Here is a 26,130-nt window from a genome sequence, read left to right as displayed (position 1 = left end):
CCTTTTTGCATAAGTAGTATAAGTATATACGCAAACTAACAAAGCTAAACAGTGTTATATCAAAAAATAAGAAGAAAAGTGCAAGGTGATCAGTTAATACTATCAGGTTTTGAAACTTTTGTATCAGGGAGGGGAAAAGTGAAGGAGCATATTCAAGTTGTTAAGGACTAGCGAATATTCTCATAGAGAAAGTCTTTTTGTTCTCAGTCTCTTCTTAGGTTCAAGTTGTCGCTTTGTATTTTTTTAGTCCACAGTTATAATACCAAGATAGGGAGCAAGAGAGCTTGCTGAATATAATTGAGTGCTCTAAACGATTTGGCGTCTCTGGTTTATCCCCCTTGATAAGCTTCCAGGCCATTCACCAGCAGCCTGTTTCTTTCCCTTTCTCCCCCCTTCCTCCTCCTATTCACCTCTGCTTTCAATAAGTTGGCTTTTAACGGGTCTGGCCTAAGACTTTAGGAGCCTCTTCAAGTGTCCAGGAGCAGTGTTTGACCCACAGTACGGTAAGAAAAAAGTTCAGGTAAACTCACCCCTTGCCTCCGCCTGTCCGCTCGCCGTGTTCACCAGCGATATCCAAGTCCCTGCAAACCGACACGGGGCTGCCTCCAGTAGCCGTTTCCCCTCCGCCCCTATCGAAGAACACACTCGGCTCTCCTCACGCAGCAACGGTGGGAGGAGAGCAGGAGGGCTGCATCAAACACCGGCGTCAGCCGGAGAGGGACGGCTCCAGCATCGGGTCCCCAATCCAAAATCCAGCCCAGCTCCCTCCCGCGCAGCACCGGTGGGGGAGGGAGAGGGCGGTCACCAAGCTGCAACACTGCAGGGGGGGCACCTCCAACGATGCCACAGGTAAGGTTCAGGTAATTACAGAGCGGTCGAAGATGCTGGGGGTTTTCCTGGCGAGGGCTACAGGCGGGGTGGGGGAGAAAAAGTTTAAAGTTTAAGCGGAGTGGCAGAGTATAGTTTGAAGGGGGATATAGTCCAAAGCAGAGAGCGCAGATAGCGTGGTGGGAGATAGTTTTTAGGCTGGGTAGGTCAAAGTAGAGACAAGTTAAGTCCAGGCAATGAAAAAGTTAGTATGAACCAGTGGGATGGTGGGCCACTGGTAAAGGGTTCCAGAGCTGCTTTTACCAAGCTGTCCTTACAGATAGCCCCAGGACTTGGGGCAGGCGCGCAAAACAATCCACCGCCAGTACGTGTGTGGCTGGAGCTCTAGAGGATGCAATTTTAAGCAACTTTCTAATTTACTCCTATTATCACATTTTCTTCATTCTCTTGGTATCTTTATTTAAAAAGCAAGAATGTAAGTTTAGATGCCGGCCCATTTTTGGTGAACAACCTGGGTTGTTTTTGCTGATTGTTGGATAAATTCACCCACCAATAAACAAGTGCTATCCAGAGGTCTGAACCAACAATTGGCTGGCTCCTTAGCTTAGATGCCTTCTTTTTCAAATAATTATAGTAAGAGAACGAAGAAAAAATGATAATAGAAGTAAATTAGAAAGTTGCTTAAAATTGCATGCTCTATCTAAATCGCAAAAGAAAAAAATTGGGTTCAGTGTCCCTTTAAATGAGTGTTCTATTGGAACCATTAAAGATTAATTTTGACATTGATGTCCATTTAAATGCATCACAATAAGAAGCAATATTTCACTGTCTTTTGAGGTCACCAAATAGACCACTTAGTAATAGTGCAGGCAATTATCCACTAGTTTACCATCACTGCACATAGAGCTGCAACAACTAATCAATATAATCGATAATAATCTATTATGAAAACAGTTGTCAACGAATCTCATAATCGATTAGTTAGTTTACAATTAGTTGGTCTGTGCACGGCCCCAGTTTCACTCCAATGAGCTCATGCACATGGTATTGTGTTTTATGGTTATGCCCTTAGCCTAAAGGACGTCTACAGACATTCACTTTCACTTTTTCTGGACAGTATAAGTTTATAACTACTCCTGGCTCATGTGAATCCCAGAAATAAAATTGGAGTCATCATTTAGATTGTTTATATTAAATCAGGTGATTTGGGACTATGCTTTTCATGATATAGTGCCGAGTTTGTTAATTACACCTAGCCCTAGATTGGATGGGTTTTGTTATTTGAATTGATGTGCACTATTATTTATTTGCATAATTATTAGCAAGTTGCTTGCTATTGATGATTATATGTACTGTATAGATAAATGTGCAAGGCTTTGTCCTGTTGTTGATATATAGTCCTTAGCGCTTATGACTTTTTTGTTTTTTTATATTTTTAATTAATTGTAATATGTACCAAATTCAACCTCTATAAGAATATATCTGCTATTTTAAGAGCGGACTAGATATTTTTTTCCCTAACCTGATAGCTGGTGATTTACCATTGCATATGATATTCAAGATATTTTTATGTTAGAATGAAGTCTAGGCTTACTTTAAGAGGCCCTTTGCCTTGGTGGAGAGCTAACAAAGATAAATATCCCACCTTGGTGAAATTGGCAAAACCCTACTTATGCATCTCAAACACCTCAACACTATCTGAGTGCCTCTTCTCTGCTGCAGGCAAAATAGCTTGCAAAAAGAGAGCCAGCCTCAGCCAGGAGCATGTAGATAAGTTGACATTTTTGCATTTTAATGCAAAGTTTTTTAAAGAGTCAATAACAGAATGTTATTGACTACACCGCTACACTACTGCAAATGTTTCTCAGAAAAGTGGGAGAGAGGGGGGAGGGGAATAAAAATAAAAGTAATCTAAGGGATCTGGGAGGGGGTGGGGGTTTTGGTATTTGTGGGGGGAAGCTACACTACAGCAAAAATAAACTGGGTACTGGCAGACAGCTGCCAGTACCCAAGATGGCTCCTAATAAGTTAGAGGGGGAGGGTTAGAGAGCTGTTGGGGGGGGGGGTATCATGGAGGTTGGGGGCATCCAACACATCAGCATATGTAAATATGCCCAACATTTTTTTGGAAATATTAAAAGATAGCTTTTATTTTAGTACTTAAGATGGCGGGGACAATTGTGGGGTGGGGGAGGGAAGAGAGCTGTTTGGGAGGGATCAGGGGGTGTGATATGTCAGGTGGGAGGCTGATCTCTACACTAAAGCTAAAATTAACCCTGCAAGCTCCCTAATTAACCCCTTCACTGCTAGCCATAATACACGTGTGATGCGCAGCGGCATTTAGCGGCCTTCTAATTACCAAAGAGCAACGCCAAAGCCATATATGTCTGCTATTTCTGAACAAAGGGGATCCCAGAGAAGCATTTACAACCATTTATGCCATAATTGCACAAGCTGTTTGTAAATAATTTCAGTGAGAAACCTAAAGTTTGTGAAAAATTTAATATTTTTTTTTATTTGATCGCATTTGGCGGTGAAATGGTGGCATGAAATATACCAAGATGGGCCTAGATCAATACTTGGGGTTGTCTTCTACACTAAAGCTAAAATTAACCCTAGAAGCTCCCTAATTAACCCCTTCACTGCTGGGCATAATACACATATGGTGCGCAGTGGCATTTAGCGGCCTTCTAATTACCAAAAAGCAACGCCAAAGCCATATATGTCTGCTATTTATGAACAAAGGGGATCCCAGAGAAGCATTTACAACCATTTATGCCATAATTGCATAAGTTGTTTGTAAATAATTTCAGTGAGAAACCTAAAAATTGTGAAAAAAAATTGTGAAAAAGTGAACGATTTTTTTTTATTTGATCTCATTTGGCGGGGAAATGGTGGCATGAAATATAATCAAAATGGGCCTAGATCAATACTTTGGGATGTCTTCTAAAAAAAAAAAAATATATATATATATATATATATATATATATATATATATATACATATATATACACACATGTCAAGGGATATTCAGGTATTCCTGACAGATATCAGTGTTCCAATGTAACAAGTGCTAATTTTGAAAAAAAAAAGTGGCTTGGAAATAGCAAAAAGCTACTTGTATTTATTGCCCTATAACTTGCAAAAAAAGTAAAGAACATGTAAACATTGGTTATTTCTAAACTCAGGACAAAATTTAGAAACTATTTAGCATGGGTGTTTTTTGGTGGTTTTAGATATGTAACAGATTTTGGGGGTCAAAATTAGAAAAAGTGTGTTTTTCCCCATTTTTTCCTCATATTTTGTCATTTTTTTATAGCAATTTATAAGATATGATGAAAATAATGATATGGTTAGAAAGTCCATTTAATGGCGAGAAAAACGGTATATAATAATTGTAAAGAGGAAGATTACAGCTAAACACAAACACCGCAAAAATGTAAAAATAGCCTTGGTCCCAAACGGACAGAAAATGGAAAACTGCTGTGGTCATTTAACAGTGATAGTCTACCTCTTTTTATTTCTACCTCTTTTGAAACAGTTTGTGTTTGTTTTTTGCTTGATTATAAAAATGTGTTCAGCTGCCGGATAAAAAAAATTGGACTAACAGTTGTGTTAATGTAAAGTTTTAGTCTGAAGTTTATGTGTGTAACACTCAGTATGTGGATTTTATTTTAAATATAGAAAAAAAATTATTATTAATTTGTTATCTGATTAGTCGATAAATCGAAAAAATTATCGGCCGATTAATCGATTATGAAAATCATTAGTTGCAGCCCTAACTGCACAAGTTGTTGAAGACTATAAACAAGTAAATGCACATATGATAAAATACAGTAGTTTATCACCATGGGAATACCGAGTAACATACAATGTATTACATTTATATATTAGAGAAGTCATTGTCAGTGGATTAGGATACCTCTATGCGTCAAGCGCATAATTTATGAATCATCTTAGCTATAAATACTGAGAAGTACGTTTTTGGAAGCCAATGGAGCAGAGGAAACTTATACTTAAAAAAAAAAAAAAACCCCAAACAACATTCGTTTTTACAGTGTATTGGCTATTAGCATATACAGTACCATAGTATCAGGGACAATAATAATGATAGTAGTGGTTGTATTTGAGTTTTGTTGAATGACCCCCGCGCGATTGTAGCTAGAATACCATGAAGGAATTAAGGTGTGTCCCGCAGGATAGGTGTGTTAAAATATTCGTGGGGATAATATGAGTTTATATTTTGGGTGTAAATGTATAACTGCATTAACAGTATCCAAAATATAATTTGCCCCAAAGCGAGCCGAGAATAAATAACACCGTAGTTTCTTACCTTTCGCTGTCTTTTCACCACCGCACCTCTCAGATCAGGAATTCATACTAAAATATATTCGCTTTTTTTTTTTTCTTTTTTTTTTTTTAAACAACTTTATTGTTTCACGAGTATGCCCTTCCGCATATTGTTAAAAAAACTGGGTTGTCCTTAGTTCCTAGTAGCGACACACCTGTTTCGCCATTAGAATATTTAGAATACACATTGATACCGGGATTTGCTTTTTTAAACAGTCATGGACAAACTGAAGAAAGTGCTCAGTGGTCAGGATAATGAGGACAGGTCTGGATTAGATGAGGTACAGTGCAGCAAAGTTCATATACTTTATTATTTGTAGACCGTGTTTATCATGACGTGAGATAGTTGTTAAGGCTGCTTTTGCGGTTTGGTGAGTATGACGTTTCAAAGCGAATTCTAAACTATTTTCCCGGTGATATTAAGTTTCCTTGTATAAACGAGCCTGAACATAAATAGTCTTTAACATTATTTTATGACATGTTTTCATGGGGCAAATAACAGGGGGCATATGACCCTTTGGGTACAGGTGTAGAGATTTTATGGTAGGGTCTCTTCCAATCTTGATGCTGTATAAATATATATATATATATATATATATATATATATATTTATTAGTTTGTCCTACATGAATCCTCTTCTTTTTTTTTTTTCTTTTTTTTTTTTTTTCTCTCTTGATTTTATTTTTTTAATTTTGGAGGATGTTGAGTGATCTTTGTATATTTGTTTTTACAGTAAAGGTGTAGTTTAGCGTCCTGTCGAAAATTTGGAAGGTACCACATCCTGCTGTGGGGGGGACCCATGGATAGGTTCCCAGTGGCGGTTGCGGCTCCCGGGAACGATATTGGAAAAGAGCGATCTATTCCAATACCTTCCCCGGGCGCCGCAACCGCTGCTGGGAACCTATCCATGCACCCCCCTCACGTTGCCTTTCTGAAGTAATTCCCATGGTAAAGTGTACGTTTCTGAAGTAATTCCCACAGTAAAAATATAACATGGTAAAAAAATATAACATGGTAAAGGGGCAGTATACTTACAAACTAATGTTATATAATTCTGCACATAGTGCAGAATTGTATAACATTAGCTTATCGGCAGCTTTATACATTAAATGATTGCAAAGAAATTATAAGTAAAAGCTCCTTTTACCAGAACAGCGCTCTTTGTTCTACTGAGCGGGTCTGGTTTTCCACAGCGCATCCGGCAACACTGTCTAGTCACGCTGTGCCTGGTCGCGCTATTAAAATGAATGTAGCTCGCTCCTGCTACTAAATCAGAGATGGAGCGAACTACATTCATTTTGATGGTGAGACCGGGCACACTGTGACTAGACAGTGTTGCCGGATGCGCTGTGGAAAAACCAAACCCGCTCAATAGAACAAAGAGCGGCGTTCTGGTAAAAGGAGCTTTTACTTATAATTTCTTTGCATTAATTTAATGTATAAAGCTGCCGGTAAGATAATGTTATATAATTCTGCACTATGTGCAGAATTATATAACATTAGTTTGTAAGTTTACTGGCCCTTTAAGGTAAATGTGGAGTTGATCGCTCTGTTCCAATATCATTCCCGGGCGCCGCCACCAGGAACCTATCCATGGTCTCCCCCCCAGCAGGATGTGGTACCATCTGAATTTGGGACGCTATAAACTACACCTTTACAGTTTTTACAATGATTACTATGCTGGCTATATATTTATGAATAACTATAGGTGTGGGGACAACTGACCCCCACTACAGAGTACACTGGTGCAGGAAATCCATACTTTTAATCTTCAAGGTGTTTGCACGCTATTGTACATTTTATCACTATCAACTCTACAAATCCTTTTTTTGTAAATTAAACACATAGGTAAAGTACCACCACAGAGAACTGCTGGTCACGAACGGAAATTGCAGATGAGCCAATTAGCAGTTCTAGGAAATAGCAGTAATTTCTGCTCAAGACAAGCAGTTCTCTGCAGCTTTACCTAAATGTTTTACCTCTTTGTGGGGTTACACATAGATTTGCAGTGTTGATAATGACAACTAACAAATTAGGTCATGTAATGTTTGTCACTATAATGGCCCTTTAACCTTTTAACTCTGTGATGACATGTTGTCTTCATCCATGCAGCAAGGATGACAACTGTGTGTTGTCACCCGGGGGGTGGAAATCTGTAAGTGCTGGGCAGGTGCACATGGGATGGGGGTAAGTATTTAAACCCCTAAATCCCAGCTCCCTTTATAGAAACTCCAAAGACCCCCCGTTTGAAAGGTAATTGCCTGCCTGCTCTTTCAAAAAATGTGTTTTGGGGCTAAAGTACAATTTTAAAAAAAATAAAGAAAAAAAACACTAGTACATTTTACACTTATATACATTTATAACAGTCCATCAAAAAGGCCTAGAGACCCCCAAGGCCTCTTGTTTTAAAGCCCAGAAGCCACTCTTTAAAATAATGCCCCTATAGAAGTATTGATTGTCACATGATCATTGTGGTAATAGTGATCACCTGATGTGAATAAATGTGAATTTATTTGAGAAGAGGCTTATGGGAGCCCTATGTGCACATCAAAGTTATATAACTATAGTATACCCAAAGACACTAATTTATATGAGAATACCCCTTCTTTCTTTAGACCAGGGTTCGTTAAACCACGGGTCGGGACCCATTACTGGGTTGCAACACCATGTTTATTAGGTTACCACTTGTGTGTGTTTGTTGTAGTAGAGTGTGTGGTGTGTGTTTTATGAGAATGTGGAGAGTGTGTTTGTTGTATGCAGGCCCGGACTGACCATAGGGCATTTTCATGGTGAGCCAGGGCCAGTTGTGAGCTGGTGTTGGTTACCTTAGCCCTGCCTGTCCAGTCGTCAGAATTATTTATCCATGGTACAAGGCCAGTCCTGCCCTGCCTCTCACTGCTTTCCTGTGTCTGTGAGCCAGGTCCCAATCCTCGTCTCCTTCCTGTTAGTTGGCCAAGAGATGTTTACTGTGCCCCAGCAATACATCAAAATGATCTTCCTCACTATAGTAGATCTGTGTACTGCCCTTTGGGCAGGGGCATGACTACAGGATCTCAGAGGTCTCAAAAAAAAACAGGCCCTTACATTAAGAGGCCTCTTTTGGTCCTTTAGTCAGTAGTGACATTCCTATAGGGGAGCCCAGTAGTGCCTGGGCGCCACCTGTAACATGCCTTGCACCTCTGTGTAACACCCCCCCAAAAGAAGCGAGCTTACACTATATGAAAAACTGTATACATTTGCTTTTATGGTGGCAGAATTTCTAAGATTGTCCCCCAAAGTGTTCTACAGAAAATCTTGCCATCCTATTTGTACAGGAAGGCTGTGCAAGTGAATATTCTCTGGTGTGGACTAACCAAGGGGGAAGGAAGACAGTCACAGAGAAGCAGCTCATTTTGAGGGTGTCTGTGGGTGCCTGCTTGTTTGATTGTGGGTGCCTTGGGTGTGTATTGGGTACCTGTAAGCAGTTATTATTTTATTTAAATATGAACTTCAACACCTTATGTTTTATTTAGCTTACATTTCACTTTTTAATATTTAATGAGTCAATTTGCAAAATACAGTGATGAAGGGTGTTATAAACTGTTTTTGTAAATCAAACTACTTTTGAGGTATGGTTCATTAACAAAACGGGGGAGGAGTGGGCTGCCCTCCCTTAAAATGCCGGACATTTTTTTGGTACCAGGCTGGCCCTGGTATGAATGTGTCTGGTGTGTGTTGTATGAGAGTGTTTGCGGTGTTTTGCGTTGGTGTGTGTTGTATGAGAGAGAGTGTGGTGTGTGTTATTACCTTTTACAACACTTTCATGTTTGACTACAATCAGGAATAAAGTACGCACACATTTTAGTCACTTTGCCCCAAAAAAAGCAGCTATCTTGCTGTATATAACTTCAGAAATTTTCAGCCCAAACCTAAAAATAGGGTCGCAAAGCTATGTGGTATCATTGCACTGGGTCTTGAGAAAAAAAGTTTGAAGAACCCTGCTTTTGACTATAGAGTTTAGAAAAAACAAACACACACAATTGTTAACCACATTGTTTATTAAAATTGTAATAAAAATATAATTCCCCCCACACACACTTTTTGTTGTATATTTCTCATGTTATGATATGTACATAAAATAGTGTCTGCTGAAGAAAAAAAAAGCAATATATGTGGAATTCTCACGGAAAAATTGACTACAGTGGGGATTAAATGGGAGCAGCATCTAAAAAACTCCAAAACAGCTCAGCACATGGTGGAAATGACTTAGTAGTTAAGGGGTTAAACTCTGGCTTTAATATACATAGTTGCCATTGAACTACCTAACTTTTCATGTGTGTGATGTATGAGTGTTTGTTTTATATACATATAAATGCTTCAGGAAATTTCTGCAGTTACTTACTGTTCTCTCTAGGCTAGAGCGATATTTGGGGCTACTGAGCATGTCTACACTTTTTTTTTGTTGTTGTGTGTTTTTTTTTTTTTTCTTCTAAACATGCTTGAAATATATATATAAAAAAAAGTCGCTTTAATCCTTTACATTCCACAAAACACTGATCTTTTTTTCACCAAGCAAAAAAAAAGCACCAATTAAATAATTAAGTATATCTGCATGTCAAATTTTATAAATATTTGTGCATCAGTTTTTCTTGTTGGTTTAGATAATCCTTTTAAACCCTTAAAGGGACATTAAACACTAAATACATGCTAGAAAGAATGATGCATTCAAAGAAAAGATTAGTCCATGACTAACATGTAGATGTATTTTTTAACGTTTCATTAGTTGTTTAAAAAGTGACAAAATAAGTGTAAAGTTTTAGTGTCTATAAAACACTGGGAGCTGCCATGTTGTAACCTGTGTTACCTTCTCTGCTGTGGCCAATTAGGGTCAGTTATAAATAGGTCACTGGAGTGTGCAGCCAATGGTTGTGCTGGATTTAACAGTGCGCTGCACTTCCATTTCTAACAGGAACTGAAAAGCTCACAATTTCAGAATGGAATTACAGGCAAAGAGGAGGACAAAATAAATAATGAAAGTATATTGCAGAGTTGTTTTATATATACACTTTATCATTTTATATTACCATCTCAAAGTGTTTAATGTCCCTTTAATGATGGACAAAGTACAGCGTACATTTTTTCATTCATTTACACCTTAAAGGGACAGTAAGCCTAGCAAATAATGTTATATAATTCTGCACATAGTGCAGAAGTATATGACATTAACTTAGCGCCAGCTTTCTAAAACAAACTACTACAGAGATATTGTACTACGAACATTGAATTTTACAGAACGCCGCTCCTGGCTCTACTAAGCAGGAATCGCAGTCACGCTGTCTAGTCACAGCCGGTCCGATCGCACTATGAAACTCAATGTATCTCGCTCCCGCTACCAGGCCAGCCGTGCCTGTGATGCGCTTATGAGAAAAGAAAACAGACCCGCTCAGTAGAGCCAGGAGCGGCGTTCTGTAAAATTCAATGTTCGTAGTACAATATCTCTGTAGTCCTTTGCTTTAGAAAGCTGGTGCTAAGCTAATGTTATATAATTCTGCACTATGTGCAGAATTGTATATCATTATTATTTGCTAGGTTTACTGTCCCTTTAAAGATGCCTAGTTCCGTTCCTGGGCTTAGTACAGGCTTTTTCTGCTTGCCTTAGCAGTTAGGCAGCTCAGAAATAGCACTCAATCAATGTCCCAACTATTGTTTTGTAAACTATGGCTTGTCTTGACCCCTCCCCCTTTTTTCCTAACCTATGTCAATCCAAAGTGTAACATTTTATTTTAATAAAGTGTATTTTAAAAAAAAATTGTACTGTTGTTTTTTTTAAATTTATTTTTAAATGTCAAAATGCCTCAATCTAATACCCTGGGGTGGCTAGTTTCTCCAAATATATACTTTTGTGTAGCAGTTTTTGATTGGTTGACTGCTATTAAGCTTACAGTTCAAGCATAGCACATTTTCTAACCTTTTGGTATTGATATTTGGCCTATATTTGCTATACATCACTTGGAAACTTAGACATATGACATGTTCCTAAAATCAGGACAAAATAATTATTCTGAAGTGATTTTCATTAGCTACACTATTTTTGTAGAAATTATTATAAAGAACACTATTTTTTATTTCCCACAGTTTTTTTTAATATCACATTCTTATGTGTTGTTGTTTTATGTACCCATATAGGGTATCACACAAAAGACCTGTTTTTATCTGTTAAAAAAAATTATATAGATATGCAAATACACCTCTAAAATGTTGTCTGGCCATTTCAGAGTGTCTTGCCAATGTGCAACATTATAGAATTATTCAAAATGTTCTTGGAATACTTGCAAAAACGTCACAAAGGCCAGTTCAGGACTTTATCAAGTGACTTTAGGTGTCAAATTTGATAAGTATAAAATGGTGTTGAAAACCTGTTAAAAAAAAAAATATCAACAAAATGGATTGTAATCGACAATAACTTTTTGGCTCCATATTAAAAATGTCTTTTTTTCATAGTGCGAAATGCATTTGCAGCTCTGAGAAATAGCTGTAAACTTGTGATTGCTCCAAAATGAGAAGTTCCCCTTTGTTGTCGAAACCCCCCAAATTGGCAAATAGATTACAATCAACCCCTATATGTTTAATCTCTTTGCGGGTATCCTATAGACTTGCAGTATCACTAGTGTTAAAATTACATTCTTGAATAAATTAGAACATGTCATTTTTTTTCACTTGGATCACCCTTTTAAATATCATCATGCAACTATAGACTTTACTAACAGGTAGGTATTGTCACACACCTAAAATATACATATTATAATAGCACTATATGGTACTGAGTATAATAACCTTACATATCCTAACATTATGTGAGTCATAAGTCCCTTTTGCATTTAATTGGCATGATTAAGCACCTCAAAATGTACATTTCTTTACACCTACCGAAACAGGCAAAATTCACTCCATCTGACTTAGGCATCCATGGATATATCAATATCATCATGTATGTTTCATGGGCAGTTGTTCAAGGTGGCCAAGAATGTTTAGATTGATTTGTGCACATGAATTAATTAATGAATTTGCCCATTCAATAAAAAAAAGAGACCATTTCTTCAGATTTCTAGAAGTTGGCCTAAAAACTAAGGAGCCAAGCATTGATCAGTTTTTATGGTGTGATATATGGAAAACAACCTTAAAAGAATTGTTGTTTACCAGAAAGACTATCATCTCTACACAGCATCGGTAAGGGACATAAAAAGGAATTTAAAATGTTTAAAAATATGCTAACATTTGCACATTGCTTCAGGCAAAAGTTGGCACAGGTTTCATTGTTTTGAGCATGTGACATGTCAGGCATACACAGGCCACATGCATGTGCATCTGTCACTGACCATTACTGCCAGAACTTCACTACTTTGTTCAGCATGCATGTTCTTCACAGCCAAACATAACTTTTCACCCAGTGCCCTTTTATACCTAATCAACATACACACAACAGGAACCCTTTCCGAAGCTCATTGTATAAAGACATTTAGGTCACTTAAAGGGACAGTATACACTACATTTTTCTTTCCATTGTAGATGATCCATTTTATATAGCTTATATAGCTGTTAAGCAAAACTATACTTTTTTTTTTTTTAAGGGACAGTCAAGTAAAATAAAAAACTTTCATGATTTAAATAGGGCATGCAATTTTAAACAACGATCCAATATACTTGTATTACCGATTTTGCTTTGTTCTCTTGGTATTCTTAGTTGAAAGCTAAATCTAGGAGGTATATATGCTAATTTCTTAGACCTTGAAGGCCACCTCTAATCTGAAAGCATTTTGACAGTTTTTCCCACTAGAGGGCATTAGTACATGTGTTTCATATAGATAACATTGAGCTCAGGCACGTCAAGCTCCTAAGAGCAAGCACTGATTGGCTAAAAATGCAAGTCTGTCAAAAGAACTGAAATAAGGGGGCAGTTTGCAGAGCCATAGATGCAAGGTAATCATAGAGGTAAAAAGTATATTATTATAACTGTGTTGGTTATGCAAAATTGGGGAATGGGTAATAAAGGGATTATCTACCTTTTTTAAACAAAAAAATTCTGGTGTTTACTGTTCCTTTAAATAACATTGTGCTGATTTTCAGACTCCTAACCAAGCCCCAAAGTTTTAGGAGAATACTGATGTATACCCTACTCCAACTTGCTCCTGTTTGTGTAAAGAGCCTTTTCATATGCAGGGGAGGGTGTAGTGTCTGCTATTTCCCACTTGCAGTGGGTGTTCCAGTTAATCTTTTTAACAGTGCTAAACTGGGAGCTTCTAAGTAAGTTTTTAAAAGGTTTCATACTGGATTTTTTGATCATTATGCATGCATATTATTCTTTATAGTAGTGTCTATTATATGCAGTTAAAGGGACATAATACTCATATGCTAAATCACTTGAAACTGATGCAGTATAACTGTAAAAAGCTAACAGGAAAATATCACCTGAGCATCTCTATGTAAATAAGGAAGATATTTTACTTCACAATTTCCTCAGCTCAGCAGAGTAAGTTCTATGTAAAAAGTTATACTCGGCTGCTCCCAGCTTCAGGTAAAAAAAAATGAAGAAATGAACAGCAGCCAATCAGAATCAGCAGTGCTGAGGGCATGAACTCTTTTACTGTGATCTCATGAGATTTGACTTAAAGGGACACTGTACCCAACTTTTTCTTCTTTCATGATTCAGATAGAGCATGGAATTTTAAGCAACTTTCTTATTTACTCCTATTATCAAATTTTCTTCATTCTCTTGGTATCTTTATTTGAAATGCAAGAATGTAAGTTAAAGGGACATTAAACCCATTTTTTTTTCTTTCATGATTCCGATGGAGAATACCATTTTAAACAACTTTCTGATTTACTTCTGTTATCTAATTTGCTTCATTCTCTTGATATTCCTTCCTGAAAAGCATATCTAGATAGGCTCAGTAGCTTCTGATTGGTGGCTGCACATATTTGCCTCATGTGATTGGCTCACCCATGTGCATTGCTATTTCTTTAACAAAGGATATCTAAATAATGAAGCACATTAGATAATAGAAGTAAATTGTAATTTTGTTTGAAATTGTATTCTCTGTCTGAATCATGAAAGAAAAATTTGGGCTTAATGTCCCTTTAAGATGCCAGCCCATTTTTGGTGAACAACCTGGGTTGTTCTTGCGGATTGGTGGATACATTCATCCACCAATAAAAAGTGCTGCCCAGAGTCTTTAACTAATAAAAAAGCTTAGATGCCTTCTTTTTCAAATAAAGATAGCAAAAGAACAAAGAACATTTGATAATTGGAGTAAATTATAAAGTTGCTTAAAATTGCATGCTCTTTCTGAATCACAAAAGAAAAAAATTGGGTTCAGTGTCCCTTTAACTCTCATGAGATTTCATAGTATACTTCCTTAAACTGAATAGGGAAATAATGAGTGTGCACAAATGCTCGCTCCTTTCGCTGTCCCGGGACAGACATACTGATTTGCTGCTTATAAGTCCTTTACAATGGGATGTGGGTACTGAGGAACTTTTGAGGTAAAATAACTTTTTTACATAGAGATGTTCAGGTGATATTTTCTAGTCTGCTTTTTACAGCTATGCTGCATCACTTTCAAGTGTTTCAACATTTGGGTATCATGGCCCTTTAAATGAAAATTGGTGTATTCTGTCCCTTTTTAAGGGAGGACAAGTTAAAAGTTCTGGGTTGTAGGTCACATCTGTGCTGTGCTCCTTGAAACATTATCATTATCAAGTAGTCAGGTTGGGACAGTGTAATATTTTGCAATATTATAACATTTTCAGTTACTTATAAGTGTTACTAAAGTTATCAGAAGCACAGTTTAATTGCACAATTTAAAGGGACAGTCTACACCAGAATTTTTATTGTTTTAAAAGATAGATAATCCCTTTATTACCCATTCCCCAGTTTTCCATAACCAACAGTTATATTAATATACTTTTTACCTCTGTGATTATCTTGTATCTAAGCCTCTGCAAACTGCCCCTTTATTTCAGTTCTTTTGACAGACTTGCATTTTTAGCCAATCATTCACTTTAATATTGGCTTACATTTTATCTGGGTGATCAGTATAATCAGCCAGGTGGTGTGCCTATTAAATAGATTCTAGGGAGAACACTGTATATAATATGGAGGTCCAGAACTTTTGAGCTCCAATAGATTTCAGGGTCCCCATAATTTAAGCAGCTATTCTTTGCAGAGTTTAACGAAAGGCACAGATTAAGTTCTTGATAAAGCACCTGTAAAGGCACAAAACGTCCATTATAGTCTCACTGGGTACAGTGTTTGTCTTCTATGGTTTTAAATATGAGTCTCTTACTATATTAATGCATCTTTCTACTAGTGTAAGGGGCCTGGTTTTAGAGTGGTCTGTGTCTTTAGGCAATATAAACAAATGAATATCAGTTTCTTGTGGTTGTTTTTCACACAGGCAGATTGGGCTAGTGATTATTGTTCCTTGGAGTGATATTTTATTATTTATAGCACACAAAATAGCCAGCATTTGCCAAGATGCACGCAGCTAGGTTTAATGCAAAAACATGAAAACATTAGATCATTTGGCCAAAAAGTGATAGATCCAGCTGCCGTGTCAAGGGGCTTCTTTTTACTTGGGTCCCTAACTCATCGCCACATATGCTACCTTCTAACCAAACACACTAAGATGTAAACAAGGTTGACACAGCCATTTGTACTTTTTCTTAGACACATACAATACACGCAGGTGGGCTGTACTCTCAAACTGGAGTGGGTAAATATCCCATGGCCTCAGGTAAGATGAGACTTGGCACCTGGGCCAATCTCCATTTGGTCGAATGCAGTAGATGTGCACATCTAAGCAAGTCCTGCTTATTTTATGTTTTGTATATTGATATTTTTATGTGATTTTTTATTTTTTTTTCCCTATTGGATTTTGCACCTACACTTGTCCAGGGCTAACTGCCTGAGTCACTAAATGCACAAATAGCAGCCTGTCAATGCATTGGGAGTGCTCAGAGCTGTACATTTTGCCAGTGGCATGGGATGGGTACCCATTCCAGTTTAAGAGTACAATCTACCTGTATATTAGGGTGTGTGCCTCCTAATTTTCTTCTGAAAATTGTGATTACATTTTTTTTAGTTTTATTGCTTTCCTAGAGAGGCTAGCATATCCAATAGGATTCAGAACCTCAACCACCTGCATGCTACAATAGTAATTGCTTGATCACTTCACAGGTTCTTTTTATCTCGGGATCCCTTGTTGGATAACACTACAGGGGCCTATAAACTGTTGAAGAGCAGCATAGCTTATCAGTGGTTCCCTGTGCAGGATCATACTGCACAGAAACGGGGGGGATGTAGTGAAAAATAAAAAGTGTGTGAATCATGTGCCTGTCCACAAACTTACGGTCTATAGGCTGTGAACACATTTGTCAAGCCCTACAACTTTATGTATTATCATTGTGATGAACCTCCCTGGGTTTTCAATTGTGTTCACTGTAATTATTGTCCATGAAAAAATAAAGTTTCCTATCCCCCTGACATTACCTTGGTACCACTGTATGCATCGTGGGAGATCTGACCAAAGAACAAAAATGTCCAATCTAATAGGCTGAAGAATGAATAAGGCTTGCAGTTTTAGGTGCCCTTTTATTTGCAGCCTCAGTTCATCCAAATTCATCATTTGTAGATATAAACCACAGAAATGTTAGCCCACAGTGTAGCCCGGAGATGAATAAAAAATGTTCAGAAAGTGGTAACAAGACTCTAATATGTTGTCCTTAGTCTTACATAAGGTCCAGTGTATAAAGAAAACCCTAATGCGTTTTAAAATAATTTAAGGATTTTAAAATATGCACTCTCTATTTTTTTATATTTATTATAATTTTTGTTTTGCAGGTAATAGAAACCAGTTCTCTAGGATGGGGCACACGATTCAAAGCCTTTCTTGTTTGTTTTGTGATCGGAGTGCTTTTCTCAATTCTGGTAAGATCATTTAAGTAAATCTGGAAGATAAATAAATAAAAAGGGAAACTAAATAAATTATGACCACCGATAAATCAAAAGGTGTGTGTGTGGGGGGGTGGATAAGGCCTATATGAAAGTAGTTTATAGGGTAGTAAAATAAGAGGATAAAGTAAATTTTATGAAGTTTGGGAATGTGAAATATATTGATTGGTTTGGGTAAATGGGACAATAAAGTTAAACTTTAATGGGTAGCAAGAACATTCAAATTTGCTTTGTTCTAGTATCCTTTGCTGAAGAATAAACCTAGGAAGGCTCAGGAGCGTGTCTGTGTCTTTATCATTTTATAGCAGCAGTGTTTGTAACAGTATATAAAATTGCTACAAACTATTTTGCAAACACTGGCGTCCGGGTGTTAGACACATGTATGCTCCTTGTAGCCTACCTAGGTTTAAGGTTGTGACACACTGAGAGAGCAAGGCGGGCAGCATGGTGATGCGGCTGTGCACGCTCAGTGTGTCCTGCCTTTTCATCTCTGTGCGCTCTGCCGCGTCATGTTGTGTAGCTGAGCGCTCAGAGTTGAATTATTTGAACTTCAGAAGTGATGCAGCGCAAAGCAGCTGCTTCGCCTCGCGCCGCATCGCTTGCAGTGTGTCACAGCCTTTACTCTTAATCAAAGGATACCAAGACAATGAAGCAAATTTGATAACATAAGATTATTGGGAAAAAATGAAAAATGGCATGCTCTATCTAAATTAAATCAAAATTTAATTTTAATTTTACTGTCTCTAAGTCATTGGAGAAAAAAGTTGATGTGTGTGTTATGTCAAAAAATGATACTATTATTCAGCTCTTGATTAGTTGTTTTTATATGTCCGGATTTCCTGTGCATTCGTTACCTTCTTGTGACTTGATCACCCGAGATTCATTACTGTGCCATGGAGTTTTGTTTGTTGTTTTTTTTTACATATGTCTATATACATTATAGATGTTAAAGGACTAGTTCACACTAGCGTTTCAAATGCTTAGCAGCATCAACACAGTCTTACAAATTTAAAATCAATGTACGCTACTTGAACTCCCAGTTAAAAGGGCTGGACAACAAAGATAGTTGACCAATCAACTATAGCTATTTTAATCTATGCAAATGTTATGTATACTCAATGCCATGAGCTTTACCTGTAATTTTGTATTGTATATTAGTATGTGATTTTATGTGTATATTAGTATGTGAGATTCTTTACCGGAGGTAAAACATTCTGCTCACAAAGCAGAGCGGCAGGAAGCTGTAGGAAAGAAAGCCGGCAGGATATCAAATCCATCAGACCACTGAATATCTTGCTGGAGTGCTGCTAAATATGCAGATCTACAATTGTTGCCAGTTTATTCCATTTTGTGGCGGGGAGGAGGGAGTATGAGCAGTATCTAAGTTAGTACCATGTATAATACTGGCAGACTCCTAAGCCTGTACATTTACTGGATCTGCATTCCTCTTGCATCACATTTAATACTCTCAAGCTATCCTCCGAAAATGTCACTGTGATCCGGGCAGGAAAATAAACTGTTTACAGTTGAACATGGACACCTTGCCATGACGTCACCGTCGCATGCGCGCTGCCAAAAACTATTTCAATGGGTATAGGTAATGTACTTTGAAAACCGATATTTCTTTTACAAGATATGACGAGTCCACGGGTTTCATTCTTACTTATGGGATATCGCCTCCTGGTCAGCAGGAGAGGAGATAAAGAGCTCCACAGCAGAGCTGCATAAATAGCTCCTCCCTTCCTCCCCAATCCAGTCATTCTCTTTGCCTGTGTTAGTGATAGGAGAGAGGTAAAGTGAGGTGTTAGTTTGGATTCTTCAATCAAGAGTTTTTTATTTTTAAATGGTGCAGAGGGTACTATTTTTCTACAGAGAAGCATCTGGAAATAGCCTGTCAGGTTATGGGAACTAGTGGATTTTTAGCTTCACTGCGTCTCCCATACTTGTGCTGCTTCTCTGTGTACGGTCATAGAATACTGACTAAGACCCTTCTACCTTACAGGACCTCAGGAGGAAGAGTGGACCTCTTGGCACTGTAAGATTTTCATGCTGTTCCTCAGCATGGAGGTAAGTGCAGTCCTTTGTTCTTTGGGGCTCTGCAACATATCCCAGAACCGACTGTACTCTACCTTTTTTTTTCCCCTGTGAGTGGCTCGGGTAAGGGTTTCCCTTGGTAGCATATGTGGGCTGTCTTTTTTTTTTTTTTATTGTAAATGTGATCCCAACATGTTACACTTTCACAACTCATCTGGCAGGAACAAATATGCTTAGATGCGCTGGGAGCTGCGTTAGATACAATTGCTGACACAACGGGCGAGTCACTTGTTATGTTAAGTGCAGAGTTCACTACATGTCCTATGTTTTGACTTTCATGGGGAACCTTGTGAATATGTGGCTGACGCTGGGAGTAGTACCGGAGTCGGAGGGAGATAAAGTAACTCTCTATCTGGCTCCGGTATATGGCGGTACTCGGTTGTTTTTCCCGGGGTATGTTGTGTACGCCCACGAAGGGCGGGGCTAATTTTCGCGCCTTCAGCCGCGCAGTTTTACTGAGACGGACAGCATTCCTTACGGCTCCTAAGTCCGCTTGTGATAGTATAGACAAGCGATCTTAGGCACACCGTTTTAGAGGAGAATTCTTGGTCAGTGGAGCCAGGTAGAAGCCGCAGCAGAGCTGCGGCGAGATGACTGTTAAATTTGTGTATTGGTGGACCTTCTTTAGCAAATTGGGATAAAAATTATACTCAAATTGTATTTTTGTTTAAGTCAAACGCTAAGCTAAAGCTGGGACAGTTTGTTTTTAAGGATACAGTGCACACGTTTTTCTTAGCTATACATTTAGCTTTTTATTGTTAAAGACACGATCAAGCTAACTTTTCATTTCTGTTAACATGGATGATCTTGAACACACTACATGTTCTATGTGTTTAGATGCCATTGTGGAACCCCCGGTTACACTTTGTCCCTCATGTATTGAGAGGGCTTTACAGTTTAAAGAAAAATTTTTCTTTAATAAAGATATATCTAATGAATGTCCTCAGACTGATGAAATTCAGGGTATGCCGCATTTTTCTCCCCAAGTGTCGCAGCATTTAACGCCCGCGCAGGTGACGCCATGTTCTTCAACGGCATCTGCTTCATTTACTCTGCAGGATATGGCTGCCGTTATGTCATCCACTCTTACAGAAGTTTTATCTAAGTTGCCAGTGTTACAAGGCAAACGTAGCAGGACAGAGACCCACGTGGTCCCTGCAACTTCTGATGCTTTAATGGCTATCTCCGATATACCTTCCCAGGGCTCTAAATTGGGGGGTAGGGAGGCCCTGTTTGAGGGGGAACTGTCTGACTCAGGAAGTGCATTACCCCAGACAGATTCGGACATTATGTCCTTCAGATTTAAACTTGAACACCTCTGCCTTTTGCTACGAGAGGTTTTGGTGACTCTGGACGACTGTGACTCGATTGTGGTCCCGCCAGAGAAATTGAGTAAGATGGGCAAATACTTGGAGGTCCCTTCTTATTCCGATGTGTTTCCAGTTCCTAAGAGAACTTAGTAAATTATTACTAGGGAATGGGAGAGACCGGGTATCCCGTTTTCCCCTTCCCCTATTTTTAGGAAAATGTACCCTATAGCCGACACTGTTCGGGACTCTTGGCAAACGGTCCCTAAGGTGGAGGGAGCTATTTCTACCCTGGCTAAGCGTACGACTATCCCTATTGAGAACAGTTGTGCTTTCAAGGACCCTATGGATAAAAAATTGGAGGGTCTTCTAAAAAAGCTATATATTCATCAAGGGTTTCTGTTTCAACCAACGGCCTGCATTGTAACAGTCACAACTGCGGCTGCCTTTTGGTTTGACGCTCTAGAAGAGTCCCTTAAGACTGAGACTCGTTTAGAAGAAATAATGGATAGAATTAAGGCCCTTAAGCTGGCTAATTCTTTTATTACGGATGCCGCCTTTCAGATCGCCAAATTGGCGGCTAAGAATTCAGGATTTTCCATTTTAGCGCGCAGAGCCTTATGGTTAAAGTCTTGGTCTGCGGATGTGTCCTCTAAATCAAAGCTCTTAGCGATTCCTTTCAAGGGTAAGACCCTGTTTGGGCCGGACTTGAAGGAGATCATTTCTGACATTACGGGAGGTAAGGGTCATCTCCTCCCTCAGGACAAAACGGCTAAACAAAGGGGACGACAGAGTAATTTTCGTTCCTTTCGAAACTTCAAGGGAATCCCCTCTTCCTCTTAAACAGGAAGGGAATTATTCTCAAGCCAAAGCCACCTGGAAACCTAACCAGGGTTGGAATAAGGGTAAACAACCCAAGAAGCCTGCTGCTGCTACCAAGACAGCATGAAGGGGCGGCCCCCGATCCGGGATCGGATATTGTAGGGGACAGACTTTTTCCCTTTGTCCAGGCTTGGATGAGATGTTCAGGATCCTTGGACACTAGAAATCGTGTCTCAAGGGTATCAATTGGAGTTCAAAAATTCCTTCCCAAGGGGAAGGTTTCTTCTTTCACGATTGTCTGTAGACCAGATAAAGAGAGGCGTTCTTACGTTGTGTAAAAGACCTCTCCACTATAAGGAGTAATTTGTCCAGTTCTAAAACAGGGGCAGGGGTTTTACTCAAACCTTTTTGTGGTTCCCAAAAAAGAGGCAACGTTCCGACCTATTTTAGATCTCAAGAGTCTAAACAAGTTTCTCAGAGTTCCATCATTCAAGATGGAGACTATTCTGACAATTCTTCCATTGATCCAGGAGGGTCAATATATGACTACTGTGGACTTAAAGGATGCATATCTTCATATTCCTATCCACAAAGATCATCACCAGTTCCTAAGGTTTGCCTTCCTGGACAAACATTTTCAGTTTGTGCCTCTTCCTTTCGGGCTGGCCACGGCACCCAGGATCTTCACGAAGGTTATAGGGTCTCTGCTGACGGTTCTCAGACCGCGGGGTATTGCAGTGGCGCCTTATCTGGACAATATTCTGATCCAGGTGTTGTCTTATCAACTGACAAAGTCTCATACCAACATGGTTCTGTCTTTTCTAAGGACTCACAGGTGGAAGGTGAATCTATAAAAGAGCTCACTAATTCCACAGACAAGGGTTCCTTTCCTGGGAACTCTTATAGACTCTATATCCATGAAAATCTTCTTGACGGAAGTCAGAAAGTTAAAGATTCTGAATACATGCCGAGCCCTTCAGTCCAATCCTCGGCCATCAGTGGCTCAGTGCATGGAGGTAATTGGATTGATGGTGGCGGCAATGGACATCATTCCGTTTGCTCGTTTTCATCTCAGACCTCTACAACTGAGCATACTCGGGCAGTGGAATGGAGATTATGCAAATGTGTCTCCTCAGATAGATCTGGATCAGGAAACAAGAGACTCTCTTCTTTGGTGGCTGTCACTGGATCATCTGTCCCAAGGGACGTGCTTCCGCAGATCTTCATGGGTGATAGTGACAACGGACGCTAGTCTACTAGGATGGGGTGCAGTCTGGAGTTCTCTGAAGGCTCGGGGTGTGTGGACTCGGTTGGAGTCTCTTCTTCCCATCAATATTCTGGAATAGAGAGCAATATTCAATGCGCTTCTGGCTTGGCCTCAGTTGGCTTCGGCAAAATTCATCCAATTTCAGTCGGACAACATCATGACTGTGGCTTGCATCAATCATCAGGGAGGAACAAGGAGTTCCTTAGCGATGACAGAAGTATCCAAGTTAATTTGATGGGCGGAGGCTCACTCTTGTTATCTGTCAGCAATATACATCCCAGGAGTGGACAACTGGGAGGCGGATTTTTTGAGCAGACAGACGTTTCATCCCGGGGAATGGGAACTCCATCCGGAGGTCTTTGCCACCCTGTTTCTCAGGTGGGGCACACCGGAATTGGATCTGATGGTGTCTCGTCAGAATGCCAAGCTCCCAAGATACGGATCCAGGTCCAGGGATCCTCAGGCCGAACTGATAGATGCCTTGGCAGTGCCTTGGTCGTTCAATCTAGCTTATGTATTTCCACCGTTTGCTCTCCTTCTCCGGGTGATTGCTCAAGTCAAACAGGAGAGGGCTTCGGTGATCCTCATCGTTCCTGCGTGGCCTTGCAGGACTTGGTATGCCGATCTGGTGGACATTTCCTCTCTGCCACCGTGGAAGCTTCAATTGAGGCAGGACCTTCTCATTCAGGGACCCTTCCATCATCCGAATCTAATTTCTCTGCAGCTGACTGCTTGGAGATTGGACGCTTGATTTTATCTAAGCGGGGGTTCTCTGAAGCAGTCCTTGATACCTTGATTCAGGCACGCAAGCCTGTTACTAGAAACATTTACCATAAGATATGGCGTAAATATCTTTATTGGTGCGAATCCAAGGGCTACTCATGGAGTAGGGTTAGGATTCCCAGGATTTTATCTTTTCTCCAAGAAGGATTGGAGAAAGGGTTGTCAGTGAGTTCCTTAAAGGAACAGATTTCTGCTTTGTCTATTTTGCTACACAAGCGTTTGGCAGATGTTCCAGATGTTCAATCTTTTTGTCAGGCCCTGACTAGAATCCGGCCTGTGTTTAGACCAATTGCTCCTCCTTGGAGTTTGAATTTAGTTCTTAATGTTCTTCAAGGGGTTCCGTTTGAACCAATGCATTCCATAGCTATTAAGTTATTATCTTGGAAAGTTTTATTTTTGGTTGCTATTTCTTCTGCTCGCAGAGTTTCTGAGCTTTCGGCATTACAATGTGATTCTCCTTATCTTATTTTCCACTTTGATAAGGTGGTGTTACGTACCAAACCTGGTTTTCTTCCTAAGGTTGTTTCTAACAAAAATATTAATCAGGAAATTGTTGTTCCTTCCTTGTGTCCTAACCCTTCTAAGAAAGAGCGTCTGTTACATAATTTGGACGTAGTTTGTGCCTTGAAGTTCTACTTGCAGGCAACTAAGGATTTTCGTCCGACATCTTCATTATTTGTTGTTTTTGCTGGGAAACGTAGGGGTCAGAAAGCTACGGCTACCTCTCTTTCTTTTTGGCTGAAGAGTATCATCCGTGTTGCATATGAGACTGCTGGACAGCAGCCTCCAGAACGAATTATGACTCATTCTACAAGGGCTGTGGCTTCTTCATGGGCATTTTAAAATTATGCTTCTGTTGAACAGATTTGCAAGGCTGCAACTTGGTCGTCTCTTCACACTTTTTTCAAATTTTACAAATTTGATACTTTTTCCTCATCGGAGGCTGTTTTTGGGAGAAAGGTTCTTCAAGCAGTGGTGCCTTCCGTTTAGGTTCCTGTCTTGTCCCTCCCTTTCATCCGTGTCTTATAGTTTTGGTATTGTATCCCATAAGTAAGGCTGAAATTCGTGGACTCGTCATATCTTGTAAAAGAAAAGGAAATTTTTGCTTACCTTATAAATTTATTTATTTTACGATATGACGAGTCCACGACCCACCCTGTCGTTTTTTTCTTAGACAGATTTTTATTTTTGTTAAACTTCAGTCACCTCTGCTCCTTGGTTTTTCCTTTCTCTTCCTAACTTCGGTCGAATGACTGGGTTAGGGAGGAAGGGAGGAGCTATTTATGCAGCTCTGCTGTGAAGCTCTTTGCCTCCTCCTGCTGACCAGGAGGCGATATCCCATAAGTAAGGATGAAATCCGTGGACTCGTCATATCGTAAAAGATACATTTATCAGGTTAGCATAAATTTCCTTTTCAAAAAAAAATATTTACACATAAAGAAAACGAATCTTGCAGATTGTTCAGCAATAATGTATATAACTATTCATGCTATTCCATTTAAAATTAGATAACTTTTTGGTTAAACTGTCCCTTTAAGAGAATAGCTTTGTCCTTTTGCTATTAGTTTTTACTACATAAGGGAATCTGAACAGGTTTGCATTACCTACAGGATTTACGTATTATGGAACAGTGTAAAGAGTTTTGATAAATTAAGATTCAAAATTACACATTTATGATACAAAAATAAGCATTTACTACATAGATCGAAAAACTTATAGGAGTTGATAGGGCCCGATGAGCAAAAACTTGCTGGCATGTAGAGAAATCTCACCATATCTTTGGAGCTTTTTTTTTGAGTATTTTTCAATGTAGGTGTCTCTTCCTTCACATGCAGAACTAAGCACAGAGAGAGAAATATCTCTCAAGAAAAAATGCTTTTTTAAAAGTCTTTGCGGGATCTCACGGTGCTGACAAGACATATTAGATCATCTCATCAGAGCGGAGAGGTTTATATAATCACGCCCTAAATCTGCTAATCTGTAAAGGTGTGACCAATCCTCCTTTGTAAGCTTTCATAGACTAGCCCACTGTTTTTCAAAGCTGTCCTCAGGACTCAAAAGCAGGCCACATTTTCAGGATTACTTTGAATGAGAGCAGGTAAAATAACCATGTTTAGTAAGCAGCGGATTATTTCACCTGTGCTCCAGTTCAGATATCCTCAAATGTGAGCTGTTATGGAGGTCTGAGGACAGGTTTGAAAACCAGTGGTCTAGCCCTATATAAATCACTGGAACGTTCTTCACTTTAAGTAACTGTTTAAGTTGTTGTGCTCTTCAATCCAAGGTTTCTTATAACTTATATAGAAGACAGGGTTCTTAAGTTAATTAAAGGGACACTAAACCCAAATTTTTTTCTTTCATGATTCAGATAGAGCATGCAACTTTCTAATTTACTCCTATTATCAATGTTTCTTTGTTCTCTTGTTATCTTTATTTAAAAAGCAGGAATGTGATGCATAGTAGCCGGCCCATTTTTGTTTGAGAACCTGGGTTATGCTTGCTTATTGGTGGGTAAATGTCAGCCTCCAATAAGCAAGCGCTATCCATGGTGCTGAACCTAAAATGGGCTGTCTGCTAAGATTTACGTTCATGCTTTTAAAATTAAGATAGCAAGAGAACGAAGAAAAATTGATAATGGGAGTAAATTAGAAAGTTTATTAAAATGTCATGCTCCTTCAATTATCCTGTGC

The 26,130-nt window shown here is 39.0% G+C and overlaps 2 protein-coding genes across 2 annotated transcripts in view; one reads left to right on the top strand and one right to left on the bottom strand.

Moving 5' to 3' along the window:
- C3H3orf52 (chromosome 3 C3orf52 homolog) overlaps nucleotides 1-626 on the bottom strand; it is a gene marked incomplete in the record, with an annotated part of 327,789 nt that extends 327,163 nt beyond the window's left edge. Inside the window, 1 exon segment of the mRNA XM_053706875.1 lies at nucleotides 531-626.
- A 4,594-nt stretch (nucleotides 627-5,220) lies between these two features.
- SFT2D2 (SFT2 domain containing 2) overlaps nucleotides 5,221-26,130 on the top strand; it is a 267,916-nt gene continuing 247,006 nt past the window's right edge. Inside the window, exons 1-2 of the mRNA XM_053706876.1 lie at nucleotides 5,221-5,459; nucleotides 17,057-17,143. Of these exons, the coding sequence (XP_053562851.1) occupies nucleotides 5,397-5,459; nucleotides 17,057-17,143 (150 nt within the window). The 5' untranslated portion in view covers nucleotides 5,221-5,396. The remainder of the gene's footprint in view (nucleotides 5,460-17,056; nucleotides 17,144-26,130) is intronic.

The sequence above is a fragment of the Bombina bombina genome, chromosome 3 (genome assembly GCF_027579735.1).
Source record: "Bombina bombina isolate aBomBom1 chromosome 3, aBomBom1.pri, whole genome shotgun sequence".
Classification (NCBI taxonomy): Eukaryota; Metazoa; Chordata; class Amphibia; order Anura; family Bombinatoridae; genus Bombina; species Bombina bombina.
Note: the sequence above shows the minus strand (reverse complement) of the source record. Positions and strands in the feature narration are given on the sequence as shown.